General features: G+C 42.9%; 1 protein-coding gene across 6 annotated transcripts in view; it reads left to right on the top strand.

The window, feature by feature from the left end:
* The first annotated feature begins 253 nt into the window (after positions 1 to 253).
* The window catches only part of LOC103985217 (1,4-alpha-glucan-branching enzyme 1, chloroplastic/amyloplastic-like), a 28940-nt gene continuing 10886 nt past the window's right edge, over positions 254 to 18307 (top strand). For 5 of the 6 annotated variants that reach the window (XM_065109170.1, XM_065109172.1, XM_065109171.1 and 2 more), the window contains exons 1-5: positions 254 to 675; positions 2643 to 2749; positions 3096 to 3349; positions 4205 to 4303; positions 5376 to 5418. In XM_065109170.1, coding sequence (XP_064965242.1) covers positions 534 to 675; positions 2643 to 2749; positions 3096 to 3349; positions 4205 to 4303; positions 5376 to 5418 — 645 coding nt within the window. In that variant the 5' untranslated portion in view covers positions 254 to 533. Of the gene's footprint in view, positions 676 to 2642; positions 2750 to 3095; positions 3350 to 4204; positions 4304 to 5375; positions 5419 to 5881; positions 6324 to 18307 lie in introns of those variants that run through there. The other variant, XM_065109175.1, reaches the window with a different exon arrangement.

Genomic DNA, 18307 nt, shown 5'->3' with positions numbered 1-18307 from the left:
TGGGCGATGCAACAACGAACGGTCAAAATGGGTGGACACGACACGTGTACAGGTGGACGTGATGAAAGGGGAGATCTGCGAATATTCCGAAAGATCTTTTATACGGAAGCATATACACTAGAAAAGTTTTAAAAATATAAATTAAATAATAGTATGAATTAGAATTGAGATATATTAAAATATCTAAAACGTCCTCACTAAAAAAACCAAGCATCTATATTTAACGGCGAGGAAGCGAACTGCCTTTCTAGCGTAGCGTGGCGGGATGTGGCGAAAGGCCTGCGCAAAGCCGTCCGTTCTTCCCCTACCTTACGCCTCTCCCTATCACAAAGACGACGCCCGTGGGCTCCCTGCCCGTCTCCTCGCAGCTCTCCGCCCCACACGCACCACCCGCCTGAACTCTTCAAGAATCCCGCGACATCTCTCTCCTTATCGCTGATCCCTTTTCGCTTCACTCCGTTGGTCCATAAGATCACCCTCCGTCGCGAGTCCCTGGTGGTGGAGGTAGAAGGCATCTTGGGGTTTCTTGGGTGATGGCCTTCGTCCTCACGGGCATCCGTTTCCCCACCGCGCGGGCCTTGGGGCTATCGACACGATCCGGATTCCCGAGCCAGAGGACGTGCGGCGCCAATCTCTCTCCCGTATCCAAGAAGCAGATTAAGGTGCGGTTTCCGGGTGAGTTATTTTCCGGTTTCTTCCTTTTGTTTGTTGCTTTGCTTGATTGTATGCGCATCTTCGTACGGTCGTAGGATCTTTTGTTTTCCTTTCGACACTTTCGGATCAAAGCCGGAATGATCTGGCCTTTTCGTGCATTTTCCTGTACTTTTGGGTGCATCTTCGTGAGAACCCGACCACATTCTTCTTGTTCTTTCCAAGTTTCCCCTTTGTACTCTCTGGTTGTCCTTTTTTTCTTTCTTTTGAAACCTCGATTTTTATCGCATTTAGCTCGTATTTCTTTATCGCACAGGGTTTAGAGAATTCTGTACGCATTGTTATGGATTTGCATTTTCTGTTTCAACTTTTTGTCTTTGGCTTTAAAGTCACATCTAATAGTTGTAGATGAAGACAAAGAAACCAGGAATCAGGAGGAACGTGACGTTTGTTCTTGTTACTGGTTTCGTTGCAAGAATGACGTTCTTAGAAACTTGGGCTGCGGATTTATGTTAGTAGGCTGCGGAAGCTTTGTGGCTATCTTCTCGCACATAAGACAACGCACATATCACCTTCTCAACGCTCAAGGCAAAATAATTATTGTTGAACGTAAAGGTTTTGTAATCCTACCATTTGGGAGAGCTCCCGCATCTTGGCTCGGTGCAAAGTAGTTATAAACAGTTCTTTTGCTTCTACACATACTAGCAAGAAGTTACTGGGAAATGACATGTCTGCTTTACAGTATCTGAGCTGTAGGAAAGCATGCTGTATTATCAATGGACAAGATAGATTGGCGCACTGCAGGACTGACGGAATATTAATTGTAAGCGTGGCTACAACTTTGTAAATGTCGTGTATTTGGATTATTTTGGGTGGAAAGATACTCGAGGATGGAAGCACATAAACTATTACAATGGTCTAGAAAAAGGTTGAAGAAATAGTGATGCTAAAGCACAAATTATGGAAAAAGAGTTTCAAAAATTCAATTTATTGTATGATGGAAGGGTCGGTAGAAGAAGACGTTTGCAGTGAATTATACCAGTTTCTAGATGGGCTATGGCTTCCAAAATCAAACCATCAGACTGAGTCATTTATGTTAACTGTGAGGGTTGCATGGAATTATGTGGTACAGAAATTTAAAAGAATATTAAAGCTCCATTTTGCATTACCATTTCTGGCCTAACGCCTCAATATGAGAATCAGAAGTTCGACAGTACTGTCTGTCCCTCTTCCTCTGTCCAGCATTGGAGGAGGGGAATGTTAATGCTCCCACATCTGCTCTGGCTATTGATGGTAGCCAATTTAGCTGAAAATTAAGATAAGACCATCTGTGATATGGTTGTCCAATTGGTTACAGTTGGATGTATGTGTAGTGTCAAATTTCAAATGAATATGACTTCCTCGTATGGGATTTATTAATAATATGTTGAAGTCTTGAAGAGTTTTCATTTGTTGGAGTCCATTGTATGGATTTCTTTGGGCTATTGCTTGTAAAATTTAGTTGAAATTCATAAATGATTAATGACACAAAATGTGATGAAGAGAACCGTTTTAATATCATAAGAATAATAAAGTTAGCTTTAGATTGCTTCTTGTTTACATGCTTTGAGAAATTGTATAGCTATGTGTGACTGCAGCTACGCTACAGTTTTAGCTATATTCTTGTAAATCTTTAGTCTCAAATTAAATTATATGATTTTGCTAATTCTTACATAGAATGTCACATAGTCTGTTATTGATTTGATCCATCTTTCTTATCCAGACAAAATCTATTTTGTTGAATCATCGATTTTTCTTATTTCAGCCTTTGTTGCCTGCGCTGGTTATTTTCATTTTTGTTAATGTTTATCAGTGGTCTTCTCAAGGGAAAATAATTGCTGAATTTTGTTTCCTGCACTAGTTAGTTTCCTTCTTGTTGATGCTTATCAGTGGTCTTTCTCAAGGGAAAGTAATTGCTAAAATTTCTTATGATACTGGCCCTGCATCTACAGTTGCTTCTGCAACTGGAAAGTTGCTAGTTCCAGGTACTGAAAGTGATGATCTGTCTTCCTCCACCACCCTGAATTCAAACAAGGAAGCTGCATCAAGTAATCTGCAGGTAATCACAGAATATGCTTACCTTCGACCTTCAGCTGGTACTGCTATTTCTGTCTGTTGTGGTCACAAAATTAATCTGTGCTGACAACATGAAGCTTTTTTCACACAAAAAATTCTTTTGCTAAGCTCTTAACGTGTCATATTTTTTCTGTGGTTTTCAGTATTTTTAATTGGTGCCATTTTTATGGTACCTCATTTACTTGTAGGCTGAAATGTGACCAACTGAATTTAACTTGTTTTTTTTTATATCTATTTGTCTGGGACAGGTTTTTCCTTTGATTGCATAAATTGCCTAAGCAGCGTGGAAACATATGTGATTATTAATGTGGTCTATAAGTCCTTTGCAGGTATTGCAAGAAACAAGTGGTGTGAAGATTGAGGACAACATTGAGCTTGAAGCAGGGCAGACATCCATCTCCTCTGAACTCATTGGTGAAGAAAGTATGAATCAAGGTGACAAAAGCTCAGTTTCTTCTCAAGCCAAAGAAGAAGTCGAGGATGTTGAGGAAAAACCAAGATTTGTTCCTCCACCTGGTACTGGACAAAGAATTTACGAAATTGACCCATCTTTAAAGGGTTACAGAGTACATCTTGATTACCGGTAGGCTTCCCTATCTCACTTCTTGTCGTATAAGTGAGATTTATTTTCAATGAGTATAGTTGACATGCTAAACACTTTTTTTTCCCCAAGTTTTAGCTCCTTATATGACTCTAAGGAACAACTTTTAGAAAATCAACTGCATTGTATAATTTATGAGAAGATACATCCTTTTATCCTGAAAAACAGTCTTAGACTTAGAGAATAGCTGCTGTTGGACATTTGTAGAATCATTTCTTTGTCCTAAATCCTTGTGAAAAAAGAAACATAATTAGGGTATTCTGCAAAATGGGCCTAAATAAATTGTGAATCGAATTTACAAGTTCTTTTGGATAGCTTAATCTTGATATGTTACATATGTTGAATGATGTATATGATTGACATGTCACTCTTAGACTGCTTTCAAAATTTTCCAGCTAAAATGTGCTTGATGATGTTCTTTCTTTGCAAGACCTTTTTACATGTCTTCGTGGTAGAATTTTATTTCTTCCTTTTTCTTCTTGCCTATTTATGTTGCTGTTGCATCAAGAACTTAAATCTAGACAGGGGTGTATTCTGCAAAATGAGAGCCTAAATAAATTGTGAATTGAATTTACAAGTGGTGGTAAATATTCTGGATAGCTTAAAGCTTGATAAGCTACATATATTGAATGATGGATATGATCAATGTGTCACTCTTAGACTGCTTTCAAAATTTTCCAGCTAAAATGTGGTCGATGGTGTTCTTTCTTTGCAAGACCTTTTTACATGTCTTCGTGGTAGAACTTTATTTCTTCCTTTTTCTTCTGGCCTATTTATGTTGCTGTTGTATCAAGAACTTATGTTTAGACAGGGGTATATTCTAATATTTGATTGCAGATATAATCAGTACAAGAAAATGCGCGAGATGATTGATCAGTATGAAGGTGGTCTGGAAGCGTTTTCACGTGGATATGAGAAATTTGGCTTTCAGCGAAGGTATGCTTCTGGCTTCCATGTATTTCTACGAAAGCTATGTTTCTTGTCAGTTACCTCTGCTGTGCTTAAGTTCTATTTAGGCTATTGGAGCATGGTGCATATTTATGGTCTTATCTTCCTCCCAGTTATATCTGTTTCTCTACTTGTCATCTTCTATGTACCAGCATTCTTTTCTCGTTTGTTTTGTTAGTTTGTGATCTTTAAACCTAAAACTTCAAAAATCACTGAATATGATTATTACATAATTAGATGATGCCAAATGGCCTGCTAGTGCGATGGAGGCCAACTAGGTTGGGACTAAGAGTGGAACTCCCTGAGTAGAGAATTCTAGGTAAAGTGATTCAAATTGGGATGGATCTAGGGTATTAGGAGATAAATGTTATATATATATATATATATATATATATATATATATATATATATATATATATATATATATATATATATATATATATATATATATATATATTTGTGTGTGTGTGTGTATTCAGCTTTTTGAAATCTATTTACCGTGTTTGACATGTGTAGATATAGTTCAATAATGTATCATTTTATTCAATTTTAGAAATTTCGTTTTTGTTGTATTCAACATTTGATGACTGATAAGTGCTTTGTACAAGAAGTAGATTTGATAACGAATAACAACTTGATGATGAAAGCAGAAAAGTGGTTGATTTGTTCTCTTTAATCACAAGTGCACATGAATATATGTTACCTATTCCTTTGTAACTTTTGTGACTCTTTGATGTGCAATGATGATGGTTTGAAACCAAAAAGCCTATGCTATAATAGGAGCCTGTAAGAGAAATTAAGAAACTTGCAGAATAGATTCTAATGTGTCCTTTTCTCTTCTTTTTATGCAGTGCAATATCCTGTACAATTGACATTAATTTATTTCTTATTATTCACTGGAATCATCTTTGTATTTTATGTACAAATATTTTTACTGATAGATATATTGGTTTTCTTAATATATATTTTGTATTTGGTCTTTTTCCAGCTGGAAATATATAAATATTTTGTTTGTGATAGTTAAATTACTAGATTGTTTGTTGTTTTTCCCAAATTCCAGTGCTAGTGGCATCACTTATCGGGAATGGGCTCCAGGCGCAAAGGTCAGTAAATATTTGGCGGTATTGATCTTCTAAGCTTTGTGCCTCACTGGATAAATTATACCTATTTGTATTATGCTTTACTGAGACAATGTGGGAACAATCTTAGCAATATTTGTATTAAGTTAACATTGCCAGCTCTGTTATATCAATGTCGAATTAGATAAGGAAATACTTCAGAAGTATCTTGTTAGGACTCTAGCTAGGAGAGTCCTAATTAAGAGGGATATTCATGTAAAACCTACCTAAGCGGACCCTTATTAAAGAGGTGAAGAAGCCGGCTAGGGTTAGGAGGTTGTTTCTTAGAGAAGAATTAAGAGTTGTAAAGGAATAAGAGTCTTGAGTAGAAGTCCTATTAGGAGTTGGTTAGAAGTAGGAGTCATATTAGGAGTTAAGGTTTAAATATCCTATTAATAGCCATGTATTCCTCCTCTTTTGATAAGCAATAGATGAATATTTTCTGCAGCCTTTGAGCAGCAACTTGGAGGGAGGAACCCCTATAGAGTTCCAAGGAGGCCGATCCCCTAAAGAGATCAACACCAAGTTTAGAATCTGCAAGGGTTCTAACATCTAGTATCAGAGCAGCGTTCTTGGCGTCTCGCTGCCCTTCCACAGCCATCTATCAACCCTCCACAACCGCCCAAAGCAATTCCCACAATTGCTTAAAAGATCGTCGCCAAATTCCGCCGTCATCTCCATCACCACGGATCATCCTTTAATCTCCCCGTGAATTGCAATAGGTTCTGGTTTTCTACCTTACTGCTGCTGCAATTTAGTTATCCTTATTTAAAAATTCCAAAAAAAATTATTCCTATATTGCTGCATAAACTTTTCGTCATAAAGTTTTCATCTCTACGACGAAAGATACATTGCAGAATTCCAACCGTATAGCACCATTTGTTTGATCTTGCTACTGTGTTTTTTCTATCCAAATCTCTACGAAATTTTTATGACATCTTTAACATTTCCTAACAGCAGATTTTCTTTAGTTTTGTCAAAAAAATTCTCAATATAAACCATTGATATTTTACGTCTAATCTGCTATACTTGAAAATCTGTACCGTAAAATTTCAGCTGCATAACACTGTTTGTTTGATCTTGATACTACGTTGTTTCTATCCAAATCTCTACGAAATTTTTATGATAGCTTTGACACTTCCTAAGAGTAGATTTCCCTTTGGTTTCATCAAAAAATTCTCAATATAAACCACTGATCTTTTACGTCCAATCTGTTATACTTCAAAATCTGTGCTGCAGAAAATTTCAGCCGCATATTGTTGCCTTAACCCATCTATTTGCAATTTTTTTGAATGAAATTTCTTATACACTTCATAGATCATCTTGGCTTTCATCTAAGATTGATATATTAAGGAATTCATCTCTAAAAATGATTTTGTGTTGCTGCAAATTTTCGTCGTAAACCGCTGAAATTTTTCGACGAGAATTCTGCAATCGCAACTTGCACCAATTTCCTTGCTATTATACTGTCAAAATTTTCTTGATTAAATTAGACATCCTTGCTGTCATATAAACTGTGATTTTGCTATCAATTCCCTCCTCAATTCTCTCAAGTTTTTGGTGGAAATTACGTCGAGAAACCGTTGTTTCTTCGACGACAATTCTACTCTTACAAGACAGCACATACTTGCTGCAACTTCCACTTATTTCTATCAAACCTTTGCTACTATCTACCACAGATCCAAAACTTTCATCCACAGCCCTAAAACTCCACTAAACCACACCCAAAACAGCCACAAAACAAGCCTAAACCGCAGCCTACATCTACCAATCCACCAACCCTTTCGACCATCACCTCTCTCAACCTATACATGCCTTTAACCCGACAACAAAAGAGAGATCATAACATCACAGATTTGGAGGCATATACTATGGCATCTGAGGAGGCAATCAATGCTAAATTCGAAGCCTTTGAGGCACGAATGGAGGATACGATTCGGACACTCCTTACTGAACTCAGATTGGGCCGACCACTAAGCTCGAAGAAATCACATTAAAGAGAGAGCTCTGCCCAATCGCACCAAGCCCAAAGAGATGACTTCCAAAAGAGGGGAGGTTCTATGATCGATCCCAACTATCCACGCATGAGGGTGGACTTCCCTAGATGGGAAGAAGGAGACCCGATTGGTTAGATTTCGCGTGCGGAGCGATATTTTTGGTACCACAAAACCGCAGACGCATCTATGGTGAAAATTGCAGCTATACATCTTGAAGGGGATGCTATACAGTGGTTTGACTGGTTTGAACACACTTATGGAGTCCTTTCATGGCGACAATTCAAAGAAGGATTGTTGATCCACTTCAGACCAACCGATTACGAGAATATTGATGGACAATTAGCAAAGATCCGACAAACCTCCACCATTCAGGAGTACCAAACCAGGTTTGAAAGGCGCTTCAGACCAACCGATTACGAGAATATTGATGGACAATTAGCAAAGATCCGACAAACCTCCACCATTCAAGAGTACCAAACCAGGTTTGAAAGGTTATCTAATCAAACTCGTGATTGGTCTCAAAAACAGCTATTGAGGACCTTCATTGAGGGCTTGAAGCCAGAGATCCGGGGAGAAGTTAAAGCGCGACAACCGTACACGCTTATGGCAGCCATCTCTTTCGCACGACATCAAAAGGAGCGATTGAATCATGAAGCTTGGAGGACAAGAGTTGCTCCTCAACCAGAAATACTGAAGCCCTCAGCCCCCCCTACTGTCGATCGAGTCCCCGCACCAAAGAAGTTGACAAGAGAAGAGCTTTGGGAGAAATATGCGAAGCGGTTATGTTGGCATTGCGACGAGCCATGGAGTTACAAGCATTGCTGTAGAAAAGGGAGACTTCTTTTGATTGAACCAGTAGAAGAAGAGGTCATTGAGCATTCAAAAGAGAGCCTTCAACATAACGAAGAAGATGCGGAAGAAGAGCCACAACCGACCGACGTTACAGTACACACACTAGCTGGCTACTCAAACCCGCAAACGATGAAAGGGAGACTTCTTATGATTGAACCAATAGAAGAAGAGGTCATTGAACATTCAGAAGAGAACCTTGAACATAAAGAAGATGCGGAAGAAGAGCCACAACCGACTGACGTTACAGTACACGCACTAGCCGGCTACTCAAACTCGCAAACGATGAAAGTTGGAGGCCTTCTCAAACAACAACCGATCACTGTTCTCATCGACACGGTGTCACGACCTTAGCTGGAATTGCCTAAGGCGTGAGGCATCCTTGCGGCCAAAGACGTGAACTTAGCTTGCGTTGCCTAAGTCGCGAGTCACCCTTGCGACAAAGACGCGAACTTAGCTTGCATTGCCTAAGTCGCGCTTCGCCTTTGCGATATTGCTCTGCAAGGATCAGCCCACTTGTAACCTCTCGCAGGTCCCGAAGGACCTATAAAAAGAGAAAGTTGATTAGTTCGAAAGAACGAGCGACGGACAAGTCCCGACGTCTCGCAAAAATGGGAAGCTTTACAAGAAATTCAGCGAGCACCTTGCGTGCACAAGAGAAAAGAGGGAGAGGGAGAAAACAAGGGCTTTAGAAGGTTGAACGAACAGCTGCAAGCCCACAAACAGCCGCTCACCTGGTCCCGGGCGCGACAACAAGTTCCCGTCAAGGCAATGTGCGAACTTGCGAAAGAGTGTTCAACGCCCGGTATATATCCGAAGCCCCATCCAGCCCCGTGCCACCCGGGGGGTTCAAAGGGGCTGAGATGGCTGACGTTTTGGTGAGCGGAGGCAGATTCCAGAAATCAGCCCACGACACGCGAAAACGGAGCTGTTTTGGGGCTGTTTTGCTCGGTTCGGTGAGCGGTCGCTTTGTAATGCTGCAACTTGTTCGAACTTACATTTTTACAAGCAAAATGACCCAAAACTAAGACAAAATAGGCTGCCAAGCAGTTGTACATGTAGGTGTGAGCGACGAACGGTTCGTTGAACGGAGTTGTTGCGGGTGCGCGACGACCTTTCGTGACATTCTCCCCCACTTAAACTGTCGACGCCCTCGTCGATGCTTGTTGGTAGTTGTTGATGACTCCTTCATGTCGCAGGGCGTCTTCAGGCTCCCAACTGGCTTCAGTTTGGGAAAGCTTTCGCCACTTCACCAAGTACTCTGTCTGCTCAGCTCCGTTGGGTAGCTTTATCCTGCGGTCCGCCAGAATGGTTTCAACTTGCTTCTCGTAGGAGGCTGTGATGGGAGGTGGCTGAGTTGGAACACTTCGGGAAGCATCTTGCGGATCCGAGTGGTAGGCTTTTAGGTTGCTGGCGTGAAGAACGTTGTGAATTTTGAACTACGCCGGCAACTGCAACTTGTAAGAGACGTTGCCTACCCTGTTGATAATTGGGAAGGGCCCTTCATACTTGCGCACCAATCCTTTGTGGACTTTGTTCCTACAGAATTGGAGTGATGCTGGTTGGAGCTTTACCAACACCAAATCGCCAACTTTGAACTCTTGCGGTCTCCTTCCCAAGTCTGCCCACTTCTTCATCCTTTTTGCCGCCTTCTCCAAGTAAGCCCGCGCAATATCTGCATTTCGATGCCACTCCTTTGCGAAATGATAGGCTGATGGACTACTCCCAGTATACCCAATTGCCATGGTGTGCGGAGTCGACGGTTGTTGTGCTGTAATGATCTCGAAGGGGCTTTTGTTGGATGCAGAGCTCCGCTGCAAGTTGTAAGAGAATTGGGCAATGTCCAACAACTTCACCCAATCTCGTTGGTTGGCACTCACGTAGTGCCGGAGATATTGCTCCAGGAGCAAGTTTATCCTTTCAGTCTGGCCATCCGTCTGGGGGTGAAGGCTTGTAGAGAAGTATAACTTTGACCCCAACAATTTAAATAGCTCGGTCCAGAATCGTCCCAGGAACCGAGCGTCTCGATCACTAATGATATTGTGCGGGACTCCCCAATACTTCACCACATCCTTCATCATCAGCTTGGCCGCCTCCTCTGCTGAACAGTGTAGGGGAGCAGTAATGAAAGTTGCATACTTTGAAAATCGATCGACCACCACGAGTATCGATCCGAGTCTCCCTATAAGTGGCAAGCTTGATATGAAGTCCAAGGAAATGCTCTCCCACGGCCTTTCTGGTATGGGCAACGGCTCTAAAAGTCCCACCGGTTTCCGTTGCTCCACCTTGTCTTGTTGGCAAGTAAGGCATGTTCAAACATATTCCTTCACATCAGTCCCCATCTTCGGCCAGTAGAAGGCCCTCTCCACGAGAGCCAACGTTCTGTGAATGCTTGGGTGTCCAGCCCAAAGGGAATCGTGACACTCTTTTAAGAGCTCATGCCTTAAATTGTCCATTGGGAGAACATAAACCCTATTCCCTTTTGTGTAAACAAGTCCCTCCTGGACCCAAAATCGTCGTGCCTTGCCTTCTTTGATGAGCTGCATTAAGATAATTGTCTGGTGATCATTATACAGTCCATCCCTGATTCGGGAAAGGAAGTTGGAGTGCAATTGACTTGCTTGGCCTCTGCCCTCCAGTTGTACGACATTCACGCATTCCACTTTCCGACTCAGCGCATCGGCCACGACATTCGCCTTCCCGGGCTTGTACTCCATTGGCATATCAAATTCAGCCAGGAAGTCCTGCCATCGCGCCTACTTTGGGGAGAGCTTCTTCTGAGTTTGGAAATAGCTCAGGGCGATGTTGTCCGTCCTCAACACAAATCGCGACCCGAGGAGGTAGTGTCGCCAAACTCGTAGATAGTGGATCACTGCTGTCATCTCCTTCTCATGCACTGGATACCGCCGCTCGGTCTCGTTGAGTTTGCGGCTCTCGTAGGCCACCGGATGACCCTCCTGCATGAGTACTCCCCCAATAGCGAAGTCCGAAGCGTCTGTATGGACTTCAAAGGGCTCTCCATAGTCCGGCAATTTGAGCACCGATTCTTCCAGAACAGTAGCCTTCAGATCTTGGAATGCTATTTCACATTTGTCAGACCACTTCTAAGGCTGCTCCTTCTTTAGCAACTCCGTCAGTGAGGTTGCCTGCTTCGAATATCCCGCTATGAAGCGTCGATAGTAATTGACGAAACCAAGGAAGGATCTTAACTCTGGCACCTTCTTTGGAGTTCGCCATTCCGCAACTGCTTGTACCTTCGACTTATCCATCTGAATGGAGCCATCACTGATTCGATGCCCCAAGAATAAGATCTCAGTTTGAGCAAAGTAGCATTTCTCCCTTTTCACGAACAAAGTTTTCTCCCTGAGAACCTTGAAAATTGTCCGAAGGTGTTTGACGTGCTCCTCGAGCGTTTGACTGTAGACGACGATATCGTCCAAGTAGACGACCACGAACTTATCCAAATACTCCTTGAATAGCTGGTTCATGAGAGTGCAGAACGTGGCCGGAGCATTGGTTAAGCCAAAGGGCATCACCAAGAACTCAAACGCTCCATACCTGGTCACACAGGTAGTCTTCGCTTCGTCGCCTACAGCAATGTGTACCTGCCAATACCCCGATCGAAGGTCGAGCTTTGAGAAATACTTAGCTTTGCCCAACTGGTCGAACAAGTCCGCGATGAGCAGGATGGGATACTTGTTCTTCACTGTCACTTTGTTAAGGGTTCGGTAGTCGACGCATAATCGGAGGCTCCCATCTTGTTTCTTCTGGAAGAGAATTGGAGCTCCGAAAGGTGCTTTAGAGCTGCGAATGAGACCACCGCTTAGCAGTTCACCTAACTGCTTTCTGAGTTCTGCCAACTCTGGCGGGGCCATGCGGTAGGGTGGCCTCGCTGGAGGCTTCACTCCTGGCTCCAGCTCAATTTTATGATCCACGCCCCTGCGGGGCGGAAGAGTCTTCGGCAACTCGGGTGGCATAACGTCAGTGAACTCTTTCAGGATGTTCGCCACCACAGCAGGTTCATGATTGGCCTTCTCGTTGAGTGGCTCTAGCTTCATAGCAGCCACGAATGTTAATTCACCTTTTTGCACCCCTTTCTTCAGTTGTAAGGCCGATATGTGTTGTGGTTCCTTGGTTCCTCTCCGAGAGACGGGAACCACGCAGGGGTCGTCACCTCCCATCATACATAGGGAGTTCAAGAACGGCATCGGTACCAACTTCGCCGCGTGCATAAACTCCATTCCAAGAATCACTTGGAAGTCATCCAATGGCACGACCATCATGTTGGTGTTCCCGCTCCATGTCCCGATTTTGATGGGAACTCCTTTCGCTTACCCGGAGATTCGTCTGGCCTCCGAGTTCACCGCCTTCATTCGGCTTGGGCTCTTCTCCAAGATCAACCCAAGTCGCTGTGCTTCTCGATCGGTTATGAAGTTGTGGTAGCGCCCGTGTCCACCATTGCACGGTTCGTTTAGCCATTTAGCTTGATGTCCACATACATCAGCTCATTACTTCCTGCTTTTTGTAACTTTGTCTTCATGTTCTCCCCCACTTGACCCCGCATAGTGTTCAACAAACGCATTGCTCCCATTCGGGGTCCTTGCGACTCCTCGTCGTCGCTGTTGGATTCAGAACTGCTCGAACTAAGAGCAATAGCTTTGCCCTTATCCGATCGGGGGGGGGGGGTAGATGAAAGCCGTCAAAGCATTGAGTGCCTATTTTTGTGGGCACTCCCTCACCATGTGCGGCCCTCCACACAAGAAACATCCTCCAGGTTTTGAAGCCTTGCCTTTCGGGTTTAGCCCTTTGCGGGAACTCTTCTTCTTTTGCTCGCCCCCGAGCTCCTTCCCTCGAGAATGTTTTGGAGGGCGATTGCTTGAAGATTGTTTCCTTCTTGCTGGGTCTTCAGAGGAAACAAAGTCAGTGAGCCTTTCTACAGCAGCAATTGCCCTGACCACATCGGTAACATTCCTTCGATTTAGCTCTTGAGCCCATGGCTTCAAACCATCGAGGAAGCTGAACAACTTGTCCTTCTCGGACATGTCCTGTATGTCCAGCATTAGTGCAAAAAATTATTTCACATAGTCTCGGATGGTGGTACTCTGGCGGAGTTGGCTCAACTTTCTTCTTGCGACGAACTCTGTGTTCTCCGGTAGGAACTGAGTTCTCAACTCCCGCTTCAAGTCCTCCCATGTGTCGACTCGACACCGACCTTGTTGGATCTCCTCCCAACGGGTTCACCACCAAAGTTTCGCATCTCCGTTCAGATACATTGTTGCTATAGAAACTTTGGTATCTTCAGAATCGGGCCTCGTAGCTCGGAAGTATTGTTCCATGTCGAACAGAAATTCTCGAGCTCTTTGGCATCTCTGGCCCCTCCATATCCATAAGGCTCAGGTGCCCTCAAATTTTGTGGCGGTGCAACGCGGGTGTTGCTTCCTCCCGCATTTAGTGTTCTTGTGAGCATGGCCACCTTTGCAGTGAGTTCCGCCACAACATCCTGTAAGTGTTGCACGGAGTCTTTGGTGTCATCAGACAATCGGTCGACTAGGGCCTTGACCTTGTCGATCCTGGACTCCGCTTCCTCTTGCGTGCTCTCTACCCTAACAAGCCTTTGTTGGCCATAGTAGAGTTCCTCCATGCTTGCTTCAAGAACATCCAGGCGGGTTTCCGCCGTTGTGAGTCTCTCCTTGTGACTCTTTTTCCCAATTAGCGCTCCAGATTGCGCTTCCTCCGCTCGCGGAGACTAGCCAACTTCTTGCTCATCATGTTCGCTGCCGTGCTCCTCTTGAGCGGCTCCAACAACATGAGAGCGAGTGTGAACATGTAGCCCACCTGCGGTTGCTTGGGGCAAAGGTCCGACTTGCCCCGTCTTGCTTGATTCGCCACGATGCTTTGCCATGGCGAAGTTGCGAAGTTCCTTCGCTGCTTACTTGAAGTGCTTGCCCGCTCTGATACCACAATGTCACGGCCTTAGCTAGAATTACCTAAGGCGTGAGGCACCCTTGTGGCCAAAGATGCGAACTTAGCTTGCGTTGCCTATGTCGCGAGTCACCCTTGCGGCAAAGACGCGAACTTAGCTTGCGTTGCCTAAGTCGCGCTTCGCCCTTGCGATATTGCTCCGCAAGGATCAGCCCACTTGTAACCTCTCGCAGGTCCCGAAGGACCTGTAAAAAGAGAAAGTTGATTAGTTCGAAAGAACGAGCGACGGACAAGTCCCGACGTCTCGCGAAAAGGGGAAGCTTTACAAGCAATTCAGCGAGCACCTTGCGTGCACAAGAGAAAAGAGGGAGAGGGGGAAAACAAGGGCTTTAGAAGGTTGAACGAACAGCTGCAAGCCCACAAACAGCCGCTCACCTGGTCCCGGGCGCGACAACAAGTTCCCGTCAAAGCAACATGCGAACTTGCGAAAGAGTGTTCAACGCCCGGTATATATCCGAAGCCCCATCTAGCCCTGTGCCACCCGGGGGGTTCAAAGGGGCTGAGATGGTTGACGTTTTGGTGAGCGGAGGCAGATTCCATAAATCAGCCCGCGGCACGCGAAAACGGAGCTGTTTTGGGCTGTTTTGCTCGGTTCGGTGAGCGGTCGCTTTGTAACGCTACAACTTGTTCGAACTTACATTTTTACAAGCAAAATAACCCAAAACTAAGACAAAATAGGCTGCCAAGTAGTTGTACATGTAGGTGTGAGCGACGAACGGTTCGTTGAACGGAGTTGTTGCGGGTGCGCGACGACCGTTCGTGATAACGGGCAGTACTACTAACTTCCTAAATAGTAAGCTTGCTGTTCGGATAGCATTACCTATCGAGAATCACTACAGGTTTGATGTTAAGGTCACCGACGGACGGATTTTGAATTGTGATCGTAGGCTCCCGCAGGAGAAACTATTGTTGCAGGACCAAGAGATAATTGCAGATTTCTTCCTTCTCCCTCTAACAATCATGAGGCCATGCTCAGAATTAAATTGTTGACGACATTAGGTGATATTTCCTGGAATTTTATGAAACTAATTATGAAATTTTACAGTAAGGAGAAACATGTGACATTGCACGGGAAACGTGGGAGCGACATAACAACGATTTGCACACAACAAATGGAGAAGGTTTTGCATAAAGCATACAGCGGCTTTTTGGTACAACTTGAGCAGCAAACTAAGGGAGAGCCAACATAATTTGAAGATCCAAATCTACTTCCTTTGCTTGCTGAATTTTCAAATATATTTGACGAACCGCGTAACCTACCTCTTACCCGTTGGCATGATCATTGTATAACGATTCTTCCAGGCAAATCTTCAGCAAATGCTTAGCCATATCAGTATCCACATCTCCAGAAGGATGAAATAGAAAGGATTGTAAAAGAGATGCTCGAAACAGGAGTTATTCGGCCAAGTTGCAACCTCTACTCTTCACCGGTGCTACTTGTACACAAGAAGGACGAAACAAGGCGAATATGTGTTGATTACCGAGCTTTCAATGGCATAACCATCAAGGACAAATACCTTATTCCAATAGTAGATGAATTGCTAGATGAAAGGGAGCACAAATCTTCACCAAGCTGGACCTTTGATCCGGGTATCATCAAATACGAGCGTGCGAAGAAGATATACCGAAAACCACCTTTTGAACACACAACAACCACTACGAATTTTTGCTTTCTTCGACAGAAGGTGGAATATCTTGGGCATATCATATCATAGGAAGGTGTGGCAGTGGACCCCTTCAAAATTGGAGCAATGCAAAACTGGCCGACCCCGAGAAACATAAAATTGCTACATGGCTTTCTGGGTTTAATAGGCTACTACCGCAAGTTCATGAAAAACTATGGAAAGATCAATGCTACTTCCTTACTGGAAAAAGATGTTTTCCAATGGTTGGGCAGAGCCTCTGCTTCCTTCGACAAACTTAAGGCAGCCATGATGACGACGTCGGTGCTAACACTACCAGATTTCAACCGACCCTTCATTATTGAGGCCGACGCATCTGGAGTCGGAATTGAAGCCATTCTCATGTAAGATGGTCGACCACTCGCATACACTAGCAAGACATTATCTCCCTCTCATCAAAATAAGTCAATATATGATAAGGAGATGCTCGCCATTGTGCGCGCAGCAACGAGGTGGAGACCCTACTTGATTGGTCGACGATTTCAAATTAAAACCGACCATAAAAGCCTCAAGTATTTTTTGGAGCGAAAGATATCATCCCCTGAGCAGCAAAAATGGGTAACAAAACTTCTTGGATTTGATTATGAAATAACTTACAAAAAGGGGAAAGAGAATATTCTTGCAGATGCGCTTTCGCAGCTACCCGAGCAAGCTGAAGTTTCAGCCGTTTCACTTCCGACCAGCGACTTCCTTGAGGATATTAAGATGGAATGGCAGGAAGATTCAGAGACTAGTAAGATTATAAAAAATTTGGAGGAAGCACCAAGCTCTGTGTCTCATTACAATTGGGACTAAAAATAATTATACTATAAGGGACGCATTGTGCTTATGATAAATTCTATTTGCATCTTCACTAGAAGTAGGAGTCCTATTAGGAGTTAAGGTTTAGAAACCCTATAAATAGCCATGTATTCCTCCTCTTTTGATAAGCAATAGATGAATCTTTTTTGCAGCCTTTGAGTAGCAACTTGGAGGGAGGAACCCCTATAGAGTTCCAAGGAGGCCGATCCCCTAAAGAGATCAACCCCAAGTTTAGAATCTGCAAGGGTTCTAACATATATGTGGTTCAATGCGTCTTTTGATTGATTATTTATGGTGTTTCTCCAAGTAGGTTTCTTACTTGCATTCCAATTAGAGTTGGTGTCTGCAAGACCTTTTTTAGGCATGTGTTAACATGTGCTTCAAAGAGTTCCTAAAATTTCTAAAAAGAAAGGGCACTAAATAACTTATATAAATAATGAAAGTGGTTTTTTTCCATTCCATTGATTGTTTGTGCTTGAGGCATGATCCTATCTGAGTCTGGCTAATGTTTTCCCTTACCCTTACTTTCGTAAATTCTGGATCTTGAACTTAACCAAATAGTTTTTCTTTCTTTTAATGTTTCTGCAAGATTTGATACTTTGTTTGCTATAACTTTTGATCCAAGATAGTTCGTATTAGACCTGAAATAACATTAAGACTCTTGAGCGTCTTGCATGATGTCAACTATTTAAATTGCCATTTCTAGGATCTTTTGACTGGTCAACATTATTAGTAGTGTGACAAACCTTTAACCAAACCTACCAGTAGTCACAGTTCTTCTTAATATTTAACTAACATCACATTTATATAAGCTAGTACATAGTCAAAATATACATATTTACTGTGACATGGATTCATCATAAAAATAAGTTAATGTTGATGGAGGAGAGGCTGTTTAAGAAGAATTGAGACTACAGCCAATATTCGCTAGGTCAGTTTCATGGAGCATGACCCGCATTTCATCGAAGCCTTTTCTGAAAAGAATATCTCTTGAGTTTGTTTTCTCTTGATGGCTAACCACGTGAAGATTTTTGTAGGGATACATGTGTCGTTACAAATGTGTTTGTGAAGTGGCATAGGCATCCGCCAAAACTGAGAAACTTGCAAAAAGTTTTGGAATAGGGAGATGAACATCCAATGCCATAATAGGATACCATTATTTCTAGTTAGAGAGGTAGACTTGATAGATAAATAAACTTAATAGCTACACTTTCATCCAACTCTAAATTAGTTAAGGGTATCGAGCTAAAAGGGTTTTACTTGACAAGTCCTAGTCTCATGCCAGGTATATTTCTAAAGTGTGTATTGGATGCCAGGTGTATTTCCTTATTCATTTTTTTCTTCTCTTTGCTTTTGTGTCTCTTCTCCTAAAGTAATTTCTATCTCTAGTGCTACATTTAGTGGATCTCTATTTCACTATGAAATAGAGTATGCCATTTTCATGTGTATATATCGAGTATCAATATTTGTATTTGAATCAATATCGTAAATTTTGATGGAAACTATGTCCATAGAGAGACACCTGGACAGTTAGTAAATAATGTGTACAAAAAGTTAGTGTAG

Source organism: Musa acuminata, chromosome BXJ2-5 (genome assembly GCF_036884655.1).
Source record: "Musa acuminata AAA Group cultivar baxijiao chromosome BXJ2-5, Cavendish_Baxijiao_AAA, whole genome shotgun sequence".
NCBI lineage: Eukaryota > Viridiplantae > Streptophyta > Magnoliopsida > Zingiberales > Musaceae > Musa > Musa acuminata.
The sequence above is the reverse complement of the archived record's forward strand: the minus strand, read 5'-3'. Positions and strand labels throughout refer to the sequence as shown.